Below are 17,500 nucleotides of genomic sequence, written 5' to 3' on the forward strand. Positions count from 1 at the left end.
ACTTGGCTTAACGTGCTTAGAGCCGATATATATATAATATATATAAATAAATAAATAAATATAAAAATGAGAATAAATAAATAAAATATTATTTAAATCGATTTACACGATTAAAGTCACAGCTGCGTTTAGGAATCGTTCGTAAGGGAACGTTGACCGCGAAGGGCGAATAAGAAAGGCGAAAGGGATAAAAAAAAAAAAAAAGAAATAAAGAAAGAGAGTAGAGAAAAATTCATGTCAAGTGCGAGTGCGGATATTTTATGGTAGGCTTGTGATTAAATGAAAGAAATATTGCCGAGATGATATATCCAACCTGGGGGGGGAGGAAAGGATGTATAAAGAGAAGAAATATTGCTTTCCACATGCAGAATATACTATTGTAATTATGTCGTTAATAAATTGTTTTTTATTTTAATTTCCGCGTTTTCATTTTGGCGCAGGTAATGGCGAACAAACGATAACACGATAAGACACACTTGGTTCGATTAATAATGCATTTAGAAAGATATAGCGAGAAATGCATTTTCTTATAATCATAGCGACAAGAAGTTTAGTCATTTGCTAAGTACAAAGAGCCTACCACGCGACACGCTCGACTAGTTGGTGTTTATTAAACGATCTCGAAAATAAATGTATTTTTGACGGGAGAACTCTCGTAGTGATCTGTTATTCTTAAGTAGTAAAATTAGTGCAATGAATTTATTAAGCAGACATTTTGTCTTTTTCTTTTTTATTTTTAAGATTATGAGAACTTCAAAGAATGTGTATCAGTTTTAAGAGCAATTAAATTTGGAGCCAAAACAATTTATTTGAGTGCTGCCATCTCGTATTTTGTAACATAATCCTTTTATTGCGTTTTCTTACGATACTGCAGATACCGGTAATCGTTAAATAAGGCATAATCGGTTTTTACCGACTGCGATTACCAACGGTCAACACCGGTTATGTTTATCGACGGTAACTAGATGGCAGCACTTAATTTCACTGGCCGGAAATATTTAAATGCCGATTGTGCATGCTCGCGGCAATGTACTAACGAGGTTATGTTATGAAACTTTTAATAGTATAGTAATATGCCTAAAAAAGTAATTATTGTGAGAATTTTTTTTTCAATAATATAGTACAGTTTTTGTTATCAAATATTTGTTTATAATTATCTTGAATTGTGTTGTAGGTGTGACTGTGATATTAGAATTTCATTAAATTATTATTTCGTATTATTTTGTTGTGTAACAAACATGTCATTGATCTACAGTAAATTATGCTCAACTATTTTGGTAGAACATTTTGGTCCTATTGTACAGCGTGTAGGAAATGATCTTTTTATACACGGTAGCAGATCGTTACATCTTATTCGACAGAGTACTCGTCTTCCTCTTGTTAAGGTAAAAATTTAACTTTTGAAATATATCAAGATTTATTCAGTTTCATTAACGAAATCTTGTAATGATTTTTAGGTAAAGGAATCCTTATGCACTCTTATTAAATACGGACTTGTAAATTATTATCAAAATGAAACACGTACAGAATATACTTTATTACCAGACAAAATTATTTTAATGCTTCGATATCCAAGGTATTTTAATGGTTTATATGATACAATGATATCTATGTTTATTTCATAAATATATTTAATCTTACAGGTACATGTTTTTTGTAAAAAATGTATGCGGAGATCAGTCGGAGATAATGCTGGAGGAAGTGCTGAAAAATGGATCTTTAACCGCGTCGCAGACTATAATAAATGCATATAAAAAAATTCAACACTCTTCTAGTAAGCATTTTATCCACATAATTATTTTACGTTATTTACAGGTAATTAATAAACCTTTAATTACAGATGCATGCGGTAATATGCAACCATCTGTATCGTCTTTGAAAGATAATTTTGATTTATTAGTAAAAAATCAATTTCTTATGCGCGATTTGTGTACAAATACGAAAAGTGACATAGATGAAAAGCCAAATTTTGATATGCCACAAATTAATTTAAAAGCACTGGAGAACCTAATTCAAGGAAAGGAAGATGATCCTAATGACACTAAAATATACTGGAAAGTTAATTTCGATCGATTTATTCAGGATTTTAGGTGAATCGTTAAGAAATGAAAAGAATTTCAATTGTTTCGAATAGATTTATTAAAATACTGTTTATCATAGGGACCAGGTTATCGTGTCAGCTATACGTACAAGATTCGATGAGAATGCTGGAGAGTTAATGAGACAGTTACTTTTTCTGATGTACTTGAGAACAGCATCGTGGGCAGATACATCTAATCCCATTCCATATATCGAAATAAAAGATGTAATAAAAAAATTAAATTATCCAAGGCTTATACAATATCTGGACCAATATTTGAATCTTATCGGTATGGAATAATATCTCACAAGTAGTTCGATCAAACGTTATAATCGTAATATAAATATTTTTTATTTTTATTTATAGCAACAATATATGATTCTAGATGACGATACGAGTCAATTTATAAGGCGTGTAGGAGATTCGGGTGGCGGACAATACAGTATAAACATGAAGGAAGCTTTTAATCAATTAGCGTGGACAACATTAGAAAATATCGTAATGGAACGTTTCGGATCGAAAGCAGCCAGAATTTTTCGGTAGTTTATTTAAATTGATTATTCGTATTCGATTCGTCGAATATAATTCGCACAGATTTTCTTTATTTTTTATTTTTTTTTATCGACAGATTGGTACGTAGTAAAAAATTTGTCGAACAAGAACAGATTCAACAGTTAGCTATGATACCTGCAAAAGAGGCGAAACATTTGACGTACACGTTGCTCCAAGAGAATTATTTGCAAATGCAAGAAATGAAAAAGGCTGGTCCTTCGTCAGCACCGACGAAAACATTTTTCTTATTTCACATAGACTTGGATCAGGTTGTTCAAATGGAAATCGAGCATTGTTATCACGCTTTGTACAACATCATGCAAAGAAGAGATCACGAAGCGACAACTAATAGGCGAATGATAGACAAACAGTTGCGCATGCAAACGCTTACGAGCAATTTAAAAGAACACGGAGCTACCGAAGAACAGTTGGCAGAGGTGCGTACATTAAATATAATAACGTTAGAGATAAAATTTCGTAATAATTTATCCCTCATGTTTTTGATAGATCGCCGAGATGATGACACCATCGGAGAAACAGCATTTGGACAAAGTGCAACACGTGATTAAGAAATTAGGTGCTACAGAATTACAAATAGATGAGACTTTATTTTTGTTAACTATGTACGTGCGTTATCACTAAAATCGTATAATTTGTTTGTAAATATTCGATGAATATCGTTAAATATTACAAATTTAATTGTCATCTTGATAATTAGCGTAAGAACTTTTTATATGTCGTATTGTAGATAATATTTAAACAAAACAAATTAATCCAAGTTTGTATTAAAACAACTTAAATAAGAAACAAATGCATAGAGATAGATAAGTACGTGTATGTATATCGAAATATTGTGTAAAAGTAAAAAGAAAAGGGAGAATTGGTACTCGGATAGAGGCTGAAAAATCGAAAAGCAATCGAGTGTCTTGTCGCGTGAAATTTTTATCACCCGGTATAACAAGTTGAAAATTGAAACGACAAAGTCATAAATGACAAGTCAAAATGACACATGACTACCTCACGTTAGTCAATACATGGGCGTACCTAATGTTACTTTTACTTGGAGGTCGATAAAAGTTCTTCGAGCGATCATATCCACGATGAGCATGATCGGTTTGATTATGGTGCTTGCTGCCGTAGTATGGGCAATAAAACTTAGACGAGACATCGGCGATTATCTTAATCTCGTAGTGCCAGGTTAGTCGATTCTTCGAAGAATCCAATTAGAAATAAAGATAACTTTTGTTAACGTAGTAGTTGAAAGTGGAAGGATATTTAAATGTAAAAAAACAAATCGTTAAAATTATAACGCCGTGGGTTAACGAGCAGATCACGACGAGCAGGTGATGGACACCTCTGGCCAACTGTGATAGTCGTCGCAGCTGTACCCTGTGCTCCTGTTTATATACTTGGACTGAAGGCTTACCTTTGTCTTCCTCTTGCCACGCCAAAAACTAAATTCGAAGAGAACAACAAAAACGAATCCGATGACGAGGAAAATTCAGAGAACTCGGACATTCGAAATTCTGACGACGACGAGGACGACAAGAACAACGGGCACGAAGCCAATCGTATATTATTCTTACACGCGGTCCTCTGTTTGATATCCGGATGTCTCGTCGCTGCCATCAACGTTGCCTGTTTTCTAAGATCCAGCACCTTCCAACAAAAGATCCGTGAAGATAGTATGATCGAAGCTATGGAGAATTATGCGAACGACGATGGAGTTAGATCGTGCGTCGATGCCGTACAAATGGAGTTTCAATGTTGTGGGAGCGAAGATTATCGCGATTGGTTCCGTGTCAGTTGGGCTAAAGTATCAATGGACTATTTTGACTATGAGGATTATAAACGTCAGCAGGAGGGGCAGTGGGTATAATCGGACCGATTATAATCTCTGTTCTATCGATATCGAAACGTTTAAGATTCGTGATCGAAGTTGTATATTGATCGGTATATTTTATGTTTCGAAAGATCGACGAAAAACGACGAAGCCCGGATAACAACCGTCAAGGATGTACCATTTTCTTGCTGTACCAACAAAATCGTAGAACCCTGTGGACATCGAGAAATCCTCCAAGCTAGTCAAGTTTGTAACTTTGATCCTAATAACGAAGAGACCGTTTGGAACGTTGGATGTCGTTCGATCATCTTAACGCACGCAAGAGTCATCGGATTCTTTTTGATATTTTTCCTATTATTCCTCTCACTTTATCAGGTTCGTTGGTTAAACGATATAACGCCTCTTAAAATCCTTATAGAATAAAATCGTAAATTTTATAGAATAAAATCATTTTTAGTTTATACTAAGCGCACTGTCGCGTCTAGTTCAGACTGCATACAGCAATGAATTTTATATCGGCCCAGAGAAGATGTACTATCGCGCTTGGATTTTCAGTAGCATATCGAGCCCTCATTCAAAGTGTCATGAAAATTTATCGCAGGAGTCCGACGAAGAGACCCTAGAAACGCGATCTCTCGTGAAAGAAACATTGGAATCGCCCAACTTTCGTTCTGAACACAAAGTTAATCATTCGGGCGAATGGAAACGTCAGCAGGAGCACGAATTTGTGTTTACTCCGCGTGGATCGGTACAGCTGGTACAGATCGATCGTCTTCGAAAAGTCAAATCTAGTCCAACTTTGTCGAAAAATGGTACGTCCGACATAAATCAGAAAAAGAGTAAAGTAAAGACGTATCGTTATCTGCCGGTTTCAACCGATGAACATGATCAAGAAAGATTACTGGATGATAATAAAATTTTCATTGAAAAAAATGAGAGGTCTATGAAAGCGAATTTGAAATCTCGAGAAAAATTGACGACCAAGACACCGAACTTAATGCTCGCACCTATACCACCCCCATTTCCTCCTCAATCCGAAGAGTACGAAGAGAAACGAAATTTTCGTGAGAATTTTAACAAAAACGAAGAATTTTCATGCACGATACTGCGCCCTACGGTTCTTCGTTTCTCTACTACCGATAATACGAAAAATAAAATAGATAAGGAGTTGACTTCAAAACCGAGCAAATTGGATCGAAAAAAATTATTAGAAAAGTTCGAAAGAATTTTGAATACCGAGGAAAAAACTCGTAGAGAATGCGGCGGAGCTGATTTTCCAAGGTAAACATTTCATAACTTATTAATTTCTTACGTCTCTCTCTCTCTCTCTCTCTCTCTCTCTCTCTCTGTTTCAATTAGCTCATTAAAATGTTATCAATCCTTCTAATCGTCATCGATTTTAATCGATCGGACAGACCTTGGGAACAGCTGGTCAAACGAAGTATCGAGTCTACCGAAAAGAAAGATCACGAAGATCATCGAATAATTCAAAGTCCAAGAGTAAGCGAGAAGAGTAATGTTCTATCAAGATTTAATCCAACCGACGCCTACGATCGATTTCGTGGCACACTACAAGACACTTTGTCAAGAAGGGAGAATCCCAATTCCCAGTTTAATAACGTTAAACGATTCACGAAACCTGGAATATGTGCCTGCTGCGTGAAACGTAATAGAAACTTTGGCAGATCCTCAAGATGCAAAATTCAACAGACGTCATATGGTTATTCTATTGATCCTGAAGATTTCAGGATTGTTCAACGAAGAAACTTACTCCCAGATATTCCTTGTCCACCAACTCCACCTCCACCGATATCATTAGCACCGCCAGCACCTCCAACATCTCCACCTTTGCATTCTCACACATCACCGTGTTATCCAAGACCAACTTTGATCAGACAACAGCAACGAGAACAGCGGAGACAACGGCAATGCCATCCATGGAATTTTCGAAGGAATTTTGTTTGTAATCATCAACCACCACCGTGGACGTTACCTACCTTATTCGCATGTCCCTCGAATTTCAATGCAAGCTCGAATAACAATTGCATCCATTGTCAAGGACGAAACTTTCCTACGACCAACAAGGGATACTCTACGTTCAAACAGAACGATACGATTAAAAAGTATCGTCGTTTTATGGATTGAATTAGAATTATGAATCCGGTGGGAGATCCTTTTTTATTATCCTTTTTTTTATTTTTCTTTTCCTTTTTTTTTTTAGACTTTTAGACCAAAGAAAGGTATTAACGTATTCAGAAGATGAAAGATACAGCGGCAACATACAATATTCTGTTTATTTGCCGAGAAGTAAAATACACAGGCATTTGTTATATAATATAATAATAATAATAATAATAATAATAATAATAATAATAATAATCATGTCGGTACTGTCGAAGAATTCTTCTTATTACCATGATTTCTGAAATACATCTAGCAACGCATTGGTACTAAAAAGAGAGAAGCTTAATTTAATGGTTTATCTCGATTATTTAAATGTCCACGCGTGTACGCGTATACGTGTTGTGTGTATGTGCATTTACACACGTACACGGATAGGCACGAGCACTCTCTCACTCATCATCCTTCGCTCTCGAGAAACCAATCGATCGATCATTCTTGTTTCTTCTCTTTCTCTCTCTCTCTCTTTCTCTGTGTCATTCGTTCCCTCTTTCTCTCCCATTCATAGACTAATATAAAGTCTCTCGTCTCACCTTGCAACATTTGCAACGGTGGTCCCAGTAAATCGATCTCGAATTGAGCACGCACTCGCAATGAGATCTCATGATAACGTGGAATTTTTCTTTTTTGGTTGATCTTATCAATTTTACGATACATGTTTTTCTTTCTCCTTTTTTTCTCTTTTTTCTTTTTTTTTTTTGCGTAAGTAAAAAAGGATATCTCGTTTGAAACTTAAAGTGGAACGAAAATAGAGATCTCGAGAGAGAAAGAAAAGGAAGAAAGAAAGAAAAAAAAAACCGTAACACGCTTAATTTCCATTCACAGAGTTGGAAATCCAAAAGAGAAAGAAAGCGAGAATAGTTAACGAACGCGAACCTGAAAACTGGGCCAAACCCAACATCGCAAGATAACAGAAAAAAAAAAAGAGATAATGAAATATGCTCGTCTATTTTCAAACGAATTTAAGTCTCTCTATCTATCTATGTATCTTTCTCTCTCTATCTCTCTTTTTAATTTTAATCCGTTTTGTCAAACCTGAGACTAATCGAATATATGTATACATACGTATACACGTTTATATACATACGTATGTACATATTTGCAATATTCCACGCGCATTGGATCTCATCGCGAAAGATAAGAGCTGTCATTTTTTATCATTTATATATATATCGCTCTCTCTCTCTCTCTCGTTCTCACAAAATTCGTTGAAGTGTATCGTTAATTAGGAGGCAACCTAATTCGGACAAATTGCAAAACACTGTGCGATGGTTCGACTCGAGAGAGCAACACTAATCCTCGTTTTTGTATTTGGTAATTCTTTTTTTTTTTTACTTTTTTTTTTTATTATTTTTTTTTATTACTTTCTTTCTTTTTTATTTTACAGACATACTTCGTTCGACCTACTATTAATATACGATACCAAAAAGTCGGCACATACATTCATTCTGATCACTTCGATACAAAGGCAGTGATCTCTCTCGAGTAACCATAGCTCTCTATCACTTCTCTCTCTTTCTCTCTCTCTCTCTCTCTCTCTCTCTTTTTCTCTCTCTCTTTTTCTCTCTCTTCATTGACCTTATTTTGCCCCTATTCATCCTCTCGTGAACTTTTCGTTCTCTTTTTCCCTTTCGTTCTCTCATTCGTTCTCTTTTAACACACACACATGTACATAAACATTCTCTCTTTTTCTATCCTCTCTCTCTCATATCTCTCTTTCTCTTTCTCTCTCTCAAACATACAGTCGCCTATTCTTAATCTCACTCTCTCTCTCTCTCTCTCTCTCTCTCTCTCTCTCTCTCTCTCTCTCTCTCTCTCTCTCTCTCTCTCTCTCTCTCTCTCTCTGTCTTTCTTTCTCTGAATCTAACTCCTCTATCATTCTCTATCTACTCCTTTGCTAAGGTCTATCTGCGTTTTATCTATACATTTGTGAATAGGTATTTAAAAGTACGCGTTTTAAATAACGCATTTATAATCACGTTAGTTCTCGCTATATAATATATAATATATTTATTCGCCTTATCCCCGGGCTATGAGATGAATGTCCCGAAAATAGCGAACGCAAGGTATTTTTTTTTTGTTTTTTGTTATTGTTTTTATTGTATGTCTGTATATGTATACGTATATGCATATGTGTATGTATGTGTGTATGTATATGTTGATTTTTTTGTGTCTTCTTCGTTTATTTTTTTTTCTTTTTTTTACTTTTTCCATTTTTATTTTTTTTTTCTTCCGTTTTCTTAATCTCTCGTTTATAGGAGACGACAAAGACTTTATAACGACGAAGTTAATGGTACAATACAATCGTATAATAGATAATCAATAATCATAATAATAATATTGCTCCATCCCATTTTTTTATTTTTTATCGCCTTTATCTCTCTTTTTTTTTATATTAATCCATATTTCACATCCTCGCCACATTCTTCGTTTTACCTACACGGTATCAATGACATTAACCGATGCTTTTAAATACATAATAACGATTCTCTAGAATTCAGGAGAGAGCTAAAAGGGTCTCGGGAGAAAAAGGGACTCTTCACCGCATTATTTGTTTTTTTTTTCTTTTCTTTTTTCTTTCCTTTTTGTCTTTTTTTTTTTTGGAAATCGCGCCTTCTCCACCTACGTGTGTACGTGCGTGTATCTTATGTATTACATAATATAAACACGCAAGTATAATACACACATTACTCACGCACACGTATAAATATATTTTCATAGTCATACGCATATATGTATAGATATTTATATATGTGTGTATGTATACATACATGTACATACACACATATACATATATAATATATATATATACACACGTAACAACACTTTTCATCATCATCGTCGTCATCGTCATCTCTATACCTCCTTCACCTATCGCTTTTATCTTTTTCTTTTTTTTTCTTTTTTTTTTTTTTATTCGATTAATATAAGTCAGAATAATATTTTTTCCCTCTTTCTCTACCTCTCCCGACGTACACTGTATAACGAGATAGACCTCTAACGATCCTCGAGTCGTTTCTCTTTCCCTCCCGATTTCAAATTTTCTTCAAAACAGGCGTACGCACACGCGCGTACATACACACGTATACACCCACGCGAGTAACACGTTTCCATAATCGGGATCGCACGACATTACTTTTTTTTTGTTTTTCTTATATCTTCTATTCTCCTTCAATCTTACAATCCTTTTTTTCTTTTTTTTATATTCTTTTTATTTTATTTCTTTTTTTCATTTTCTTTTTTAATCAACTTTGATCGGTACACGTTCGTCCAGCGAAGCGTCCAAGGGTCGCGAGTCGCGATCTTATTTGTTAGTCGACATATTCGAGTGGTAAAAAGCAAAAGTGCAATGGAAAGGGTTCATAAATATGTATATATATATATATATATGTGTATATATGTATATATATGTATATATATATGTATGTATATAACTCTCTCTCTCTCTCTCTCTCTCTCTTTCGTTCATCCTCTTACATACGATCTCACATTCTCTCCCTCTCTCTTTCTCGCTTAGTATGTCTCCCTTTTCGCTATCTCTTTCTCTACGTTAGTAGTTTGTGCCCTGCTCTGTAGGATAAATAATTTTGGTTTCATTTTTTTTTCTCTTTTTCTTATTTCTTTTTTTTTTCTTTTTTATTTTCTTTGTTAATTTTTATGTCCTCTCTTCCTCTTTCCATTCCTCTCGTTATCAGCTAACTATTGGAGTTATACCTTACTGTGACCTCGACGCGCTCGTAGAGCACGCGGGCGCGTAAACTTTGGGGAAGATGGAGAACAGCTAACCGCTACGACTTATGTTCGTGTTATATGTAGATGCGTTTTGTACGTATGTGTGCGTATGTCGTGTACATGTTTGTTGCGTGCATATGTTGAGTCGTGTGATTTCTTGAGACGATTAAAAAAGGGAGATTATATTTATCTACAAGTTTTGTTCGGGACAACTTCTCGACGACCACGACGCGTTTTTCTCGTTGAGCTTATCGATCTTTATTTTCTTTTTTCTTTTTTTTTTTTTTCATTTTTTCTCCTTCTTCTTCTTTCTCCTCCTCCTCTTCAGTTTCTTTGGCTTCTTTCTTCACTTTTCTGCTTTGGATTTTTCTTCTAATCTTCGTAGGAAAATCTTGATTTTCCTTCTCCTCTCTTCCCTCTTCTCCTTTCCATCTCCTCCGATTACTTTTCCCCCTTTCTTTTTTATCTATTTCTTTCTATCTGCGGCTCCTCTCCCTTATCCCTACCCCTTTTCTCGCGCCTGACATATCCTTTTTCCTTGTCGTATTCCTCTCGGTATTACGTGTATACGCGTGCGTGTGTACATATGTGTTTGTGTGTGTGTGTGTATTTGTGTATGTTTATGTGAATTCTCGTATATAACGAAATATATACATGCATATATGTGAGAGAGAAAAATGTTTATACGATAAAAATCGTCATGTGTATACATAGATACATGCACATATACATATTGGGTGAGTCACCTAAGACCAGATCTTAAAATATCTTCATATCGATTTTGATGAGATAAAAAAAGAACTTTTGACGTAAAGCAATTTTACTTAGAGCGAGCAAATAAGCAAAAGGGTTTTTTACCTTTAAAGATTTATATTTTCCTGTAACCGACACGATTTACAATTCTTCTTTTCTTTTTTATATATAGAAATTAATAATCAATAACGTTCTCTTTATTTTCTCTAATTTATCAGATTTATTGTATCTCTACAGATAAGAAAAATGAGAATATTTCAGATTCATTTATGAAAAAATCTTAGATAACTCACATCCATATATATATATATATATATATATATATATATATATATTCCTGAGTATCAAGTCACGTTGTCACGTTACAAGTTACACATCAAAATCTTTCCAAAATGCACGATGTCATCTTTTTCATATCAAATCGGGGTCAGAGTTTGAAATTAAAAGAAGAAAAAAAAAAAGGAAAAGAAAAGTAAAAAAAGAATCACGAAACTCCAAAGGCAAGATCGAACGAACGATACACGAAAATTCGTCGATCCTTTTTTTTTACGTTACTTATAAAAAGGCCTAGATTTTATCTTTTCTCTCTCATTAGTCATATTGTGTCGTGATTACTATATATGTTTCTTCATCTCTTTTTTTATTCTTGATTTCGCGTGTGTGTATGTTCCACTATCAACTGTCATTGACATTCTTTAACCCGTTGAATAAGAAGAGCTTGAAACTCGAGTTCGTGCCGTCTCTCGTTACGCGAGTCGTCCTTCTTTTTCTTTTCTTTCGTGTGTGTTTCTGTTTCATTTTAAGGGTTGTTATTGTTGTTGTTATTGTTGTTGTTGTTGTTGTTGTTGTTGTTGTGTTTTTTCTTTTCATTTTCTTTTATATTAATTGAATTTTCATATACAAGAGAGGTATTGCATATCTCGATAGCGCCGATAATTAAAGATCGCGCTTTTACAATAATAATAATTATTACAATAATGACAATAATAATAATGATAATGATAATAATAATAATAACGATAATAGAGAAAATCTCGGACATGCCGTCTCGATCTATGTAATTATTCGTTATAATTGTTTTCTTTTTTTGTTTTTTTTTTTCTTTTTTATTAGCTTTGTACTCGTTAGCGGATCGTCGAGATAAGAAACTTGACTCTCGTATATTATTATTCTCGCTTATCTCTAATGCGCGTCGTGAGTCGACTTAAAATTTACAATTCTTCTCGGCGTCTACTAATCGCGGATTAGTTCCCGCTGAGAACTCTAATCAAGCGCCGTATATTTAAAGATTTAAAACATGACGCGATTTTAAAGTGCACGACGAGCTCGTTGGATATTTTGCACGAGCGATGAAGATCCGTCGCGAAAAAGATTTTTTTTTTCTAGTTAATTTCTCTTTCTATTTTGTTTATTATTTTGTTTGTTTTTTTTTATTTTCTTTTTTTTTCAGCGACGTACGGTGATAAGGTGAGCGTGAACGTAAAACGTGAGTACATGTACGTGTGTACGCGTGTGTAAATTGCGTGTGTATATCGCGTGTGTAGAGAGACACGATTAATGAAAAAAAAAAAAAAGAAAAAAGAGTAAAGAAGTCGGGTGAGTATAATGTGAAAGGATAAATAAATAAATACTTTTTTGTTTTTATTAAAGATGGACGGGGATTGGCTAATCGATGTGACAAACCGTTTAATGAATCAGTATATCAAATTCACGGTACATACAATAAGAGCATTGCTATCGTCTTTAATACACAATTTGACTTAGGAAGCTTCCTTAAGTACGGAAAATTACAACGACATTAATGCCAAACGATATGTTTCTCGCGTCTTAGTATCGATAAAGAAATGATTCGTCGGACGATATTACGAATATATATGAGTAGACATTCTATTTCCTTTTTTTTTAAATTAATAACAATTACGTAAACAAATAAGTAACGTCAAGATAATTGGAAATACTGTTATGTAGCAAAGAATAAATACAGAGATAGAAAAAAAGAAACATGGACGATTTATCAAGTTAGAAATCAAAGAAAGTTAGAAATCAAAAGACCATAAATCTTGTTGATTAACAATTATTCTATGAGAATGTTATCCTTTCCATTTTGTTCATCCCTTCGGTGATATCTTATCAGCGAATAATAATACAGGTATATAGATTAAGAGGGTAATAGGTAAATAAGAAAGGAAGAAAAAAGGAAAGCGTATACATATGTATGTATAGTGTAAATTGTAAGTATAATTGTGATAGTACTTGTCTTGGTGCTGATTGTTGTATTTTGTGGTGGTTGTTGTTGTTGTTGTTGTTGTTGTTGTTGTTGTTGTTGTTGTTGTACATGATGATGGTATCGGTAATGCCGGTGGCCGAGACGGGGGTGCAGAGAGAGATGGTCGTGAGTGGTTTTTACTTGAGCAGCTGATGGGCTCGCTCGTTGGCCACCTGTATCCTTGTGTCGTTCGATTCGCCCTGCGTGTGAAAAAGATAGGAAAATAAACGGACGAAAAATTATAACGCGCGCGTCCATTTTCGTCCGTCGAAAATACAAAATGGATCCTCCCAAGTACTCGGGCGATCTTTTCTCTCTCTCACTCTTTCTCTCACTCTTTCTCACTCTCTCTATCTCTCTCTCTCTCTCTCTCTCTCTCTCTCTCTCTCTCTCTCTCTCACTCTCTCACTCACTCACTCACTCTCTCTCTCATTTTTTAAATATTATTTTTTTCGTCTTTTTGTTTTTTCTTTCTTTTTTTTCTTTTGTTTTTCGTTTTTTCTTTTATCCGTCACTTCCTCGCGCGGTACAGAACGCGATACTTAACAAGGAGATTATTTAAAAGAGAAAAAAAAATATATTTCTCGATATAAATAGATCGTACAGAAACGTAATAAAATATGCAGGTACACGATGCGCATATATATATATATGCATTGAGAAATGTGCGACAAATTTATCTATTTCTTACTTTTTCTTCTTCTTCTTTTTTTCTTTTTAATTTTTTCATCTAATTATCGATCTTCTTATTGTTTTCTCAATTGGCACATCGTTACAATAAGAGGCAATTAATCTACTATGGAGAAACTCGAACGTTAGTTAACACTATTCTCTTATATTTATGTATATTTATGAGAGAGATCACCGAAGGATTAAATTCTCCATTAGGAAGTTTTGACGAATGCGTTAATTCGTACAATTCGATATTGTGCGGATGATCGAAAAATATCTTGAGATAAAATTCGAAAAAGCTTTCTATAGAAGCCGCGCGAAGAACGACGAAGACGAAGACAAAAGCTTCAAGAGAGTAAGAATTCAAATTATTTTTCATTTTTATAATAAATTTCGAAAGTTACGAAGAACCCGTTTACTTAGTTACTTTTTTATCTCAATTAACAAAGTCAATTATCGTTCATGTTCAATCCTCGTTCGAAAACAAATAGTCTTCGAACGAAAAGATAATTCTAAACTCTATATTTTATGATCATATATGTGTCTACACACACACACATATATATATATATTTAATCCCGTACATGTTCGGCGATCGATCGACCGAATAAAAAGAGAAATTCGTTGTAAACGAATATAAACGGAGCTACGATATAAGTGGATAAGAGTAAAAGTAGAAGAAGAATTAGCATTAGTACATAGAAGATCGAAGAAATTATTGGACGTACGTGATACTCTTCGACGATTTATTTACGAGGCGTTTGCGAAACGACGCGACGGAGAGAAGAAAAAAGGGGAGAGGTGTCGTATTATTCGGATGTACAACATATTTCTTTTTTTTTTTGTCGTTCTTTCGTTTCTTTTGCTTACACTGATTTTCCTTCTATCAACTTTTTTTTTGGATTATATTTTATATTGTTATTTTATATTGGGGGTGGGAAGAGGCTCGGAGGAGACGGATATATATAAATATATATATATATATATATAATTTTATCATGTCTATATCTATGTATATATATGCGTGGTTATATATATATATATATATATTTTTTTTTTTATTAATATATGTATATACCCGGACAGTTGAGTACCACACACTCAACTTTTACTTGAGCAAGGCGTGTGCACGTTGATTCGCCACGGCTATCCTTGTTTCGTTCGACTCGCCCTGCGGATTATCAGTTTTCATTTTGGTTACACTAGCGTGTGTTTTTGTGCGTATGTCGTGCGTATGCACGCGCTTGCGCGTGCTTGGATAAGGAGTGGACTTTTGGATCAAAGGATTAGGGATCAAACAATGTGCATGGAAATTGGAAAGTGAGAGAGTAAGAAAGCGAAGAAGAAAAGACAACTACGTACAATATAACTACCAGGATTATACTAAGCGAGATTTGCAACGTTCGGCATGTTATAATCGTTTATAATGTTTACAAAAAAACGTTTAAATAATAAAAAAAAAAAAATGATGATGATGATAATAATAATAAAGACGGAACCTTTCTTTTCTCTTTTTTTTTTTTTTCTTCTTATAATTCATTTCTCTCCGTAATTTGTCATATCAAATCTTTGGAAAAGAAAACAAAAAAAAAGTAAAATTTAATTGTACTTGGAAATTGATTTCAATAATCTCATTATAATAATAGAATCTCGTTTTTTTTTTCCAAGCGTGTAAGCAGTTTATAGAAAAATCAGATAAATCGTGCGGTGCTAGTGCTCAAGCTCATATCTATGCTGATGAAAACGAGACGAAATAATTTTCTTTTCTTCTTTTCTTTTGTTTTGTTACGTCTTTTATTTCTTTTTTGCAAAGAACTTGCTTTTGCAATAGTCATATGTTTAAGCAACAATCGTCTCACTTTTATCATAATACGATATTGGGATATTGGATCAATGATCATTCTATCAACGATCTTTTTTCGTGATAGGTACGAACATCGATAAGGAAGGAGGGAAATTTAATCAACGTGAGAAAAAGATGGATTCGTTAGAGAAAATTGCCACACTTTCCAAAGAAAATAATTTCGTATATCTTCGTAAGGAGGATGTTTTATTCTTTTTTTTTTTTCTACTTTGTTTTAAGAAATAATGCGGTAAATTAATTACAGGCAACCGGCATGCAACTAAATTTGTTCGCGTGTTGCAATTTTCTTCTTTGGCTATATAGTTTCACGTGATACGAGGGCAAGTAGAAAGATAAATAGATAAGCAAGGAAAGAGAGAAATAGAGAGAAAGAAAGAGAAAGAGAGAGAGAAAGAGAGAGAGAGAGAGTGAGAGAGAGAGAGAGAGAGAGAGAATATAGGAAGGAAGACTACGAGATAATGGAATGGCAAAGGATAGGGAAATTACTTACCATCGTGTTCGTGATTTTTTTAAACAATTTTTCTCGGAGAAAATACAGGTACTAGGTGCATTTACGAATACTTTTTATACTCAACACACTTGAGAATACACGATGTAAATTTGTTTTTTTTTTCTTTTTTCTTTTTTCTTTTTTTTATGTCATTTGTTTGTTTGTTTTTTCGTTTGCTTCTTCAAAAAATTTGATGAATAAGACAAAAGGAAATGTTAATTTATTACAGAAAGAGTCACACACAAACACACACGCATGTTGTCGAAATCTTACTCGTATTTGTAAAATATAAAACATTGCTTGAAAATTCGACGGGGGCGGTCGAGCGAATTCCTTTTAATTTTGTCGTGCGATTTTAAAGCCTTCGTACGAATTTTAATCACAATTCTTTTTTTCTTTTTTTTTTTTTTTTGGCATAGCATACGATTTAACACATCTAATTTTCAAAAAGCAAAAGATAAAGTAATAGAAGAAAGAAGACTTATTGTCGATATAAAGAATGAATATACACATTTTTGCCGTACATGTAATACTTTTTACGACAGAGTAATAAAGAACCGTAAATTTGTACTCTTAATGTAGACATTTTTAATTTGACTTTTCTTTTTGCATTGTGAAATTTAGAACAAACGACGGCGAATACTATGCACTTTCTTTGAAGTTATGTATCTCATAGGAAAGGTTAAGGAAAGTTCGAAGGGTCGAAGGAACGTGGAAAAAAATCATGGAAAAAGGTCAAAAAGGAAACGTTAAGAAAGCGAAAGCAACGACGAACGTGTGCATCGTTCCGGTGAACGCGTGCATCGTGAGAGATAGAAAAATTCGCACGTGAGATACGCTCCGTAAAATAAAATGAAATAAAATGAAATAAGATAAGATGAAAAAAGAAAAAAAAATATATGTATATATTTAAAAAAAAAAAAAAAAAAAAATGAGAAAAAAAAGGATAGTATAAAAATAAAATAGAAAGAAGATCGTAAGAAGAAAAAGAGACGAAAGTAACGGTGATTAAGAGAAATACTTGTCCTACCTTCCGGTTGATCCTGTCGATTTGTCGATTTTGATTC

At 33.9% G+C, this 17,500-nt stretch overlaps 3 protein-coding genes across 11 annotated transcripts in view; 2 read left to right on the top strand and 1 right to left on the bottom strand.

The window, feature by feature from the left end:
* LOC122627026 (DNA-directed RNA polymerase III subunit RPC3) overlaps window positions 1-3,505 on the top strand; it is a 4,362-nt gene extending 857 nt beyond the window's left edge. The window contains exons 1-9 of one of the 2 annotated variants that reach the window (XM_043807763.1): window positions 1-1,094; window positions 1,175-1,385; window positions 1,458-1,576; window positions 1,644-1,774; window positions 1,841-2,090; window positions 2,161-2,369; window positions 2,466-2,619; window positions 2,709-3,069; window positions 3,140-3,505. The exon at window positions 1-1,094 is cut by the window's left edge and continues 857 nt beyond it. In XM_043807763.1, coding sequence (XP_043663698.1) covers window positions 1,239-1,385; window positions 1,458-1,576; window positions 1,644-1,774; window positions 1,841-2,090; window positions 2,161-2,369; window positions 2,466-2,619; window positions 2,709-3,069; window positions 3,140-3,274 — 1,506 coding nt within the window. In that variant the 5' untranslated portion in view covers window positions 1-1,094; window positions 1,175-1,238 and the 3' untranslated portion in view covers window positions 3,275-3,505. The remainder of the gene's footprint in view (window positions 1,095-1,174; window positions 1,386-1,457; window positions 1,577-1,643; window positions 1,775-1,840; window positions 2,091-2,160; window positions 2,370-2,465; window positions 2,620-2,708; window positions 3,070-3,139) is intronic. The other variant, XM_043807762.1, reaches the window with a different exon arrangement.
* Window positions 3,506-3,648: 143 nt separating this feature from the next.
* LOC122627028 lies at window positions 3,649-8,192 on the top strand. Its single transcript, XM_043807765.1, has 3 exons — window positions 3,649-4,850; window positions 4,933-5,756; window positions 5,891-8,192. The coding sequence occupies exons 2-3, from the start codon at window positions 5,005-5,007 to the stop codon at window positions 6,618-6,620; spliced, it is 1,482 nt and encodes a 493-aa protein (XP_043663700.1). The 5' UTR covers window positions 3,649-4,850; window positions 4,933-5,004; the 3' UTR covers window positions 6,621-8,192.
* A 4,023-nt stretch (window positions 8,193-12,215) lies between these two features.
* LOC122627035 (synaptosomal-associated protein 25-like) overlaps window positions 12,216-17,500 on the bottom strand; it is a 26,620-nt gene continuing 21,335 nt past the window's right edge. For 6 of the 8 annotated variants that reach the window (XM_043807782.1, XM_043807787.1, XM_043807783.1 and 3 more), the window contains 2 exons: window positions 17,464-17,500; window positions 12,216-13,607 (listed from right to left, as the gene is read on the bottom strand). The exon at window positions 17,464-17,500 is cut by the window's right edge and continues 237 nt beyond it. In XM_043807782.1, the coding sequence (XP_043663717.1) occupies window positions 13,545-13,607; window positions 17,464-17,500 (100 nt within the window). In that variant the 3' untranslated portion in view covers window positions 12,216-13,544. Of the gene's footprint in view, window positions 13,608-15,157; window positions 15,251-17,463 lie in introns of all 8 variants that reach the window. The other 2 variants (XM_043807785.1, XM_043807780.1) reach the window with 1 other exon arrangement.

The sequence above is a fragment of the Vespula pensylvanica genome, chromosome 2, assembly GCF_014466175.1.
Source record: "Vespula pensylvanica isolate Volc-1 chromosome 2, ASM1446617v1, whole genome shotgun sequence".
Lineage (NCBI taxonomy): Eukaryota > Metazoa > Arthropoda > Insecta > Hymenoptera > Vespidae > Vespula > Vespula pensylvanica.

Excerpts from the sequence above, each read along its gene's own strand:
- LOC122627028 (XM_043807765.1), top strand. The coding sequence starts at position 5,005 with ATGTACTATCGCGCTTGGATTTTCAGTAGCATATCGAGCCCTCATTCA. Across the intron at positions 5,757-5,890 it reads GGCGGAGCTGATTTTCCAAG|ACCTTGGGAACAGCTGGTCA; the intron begins GTAAACATTTCA and ends TCGATCGGACAG.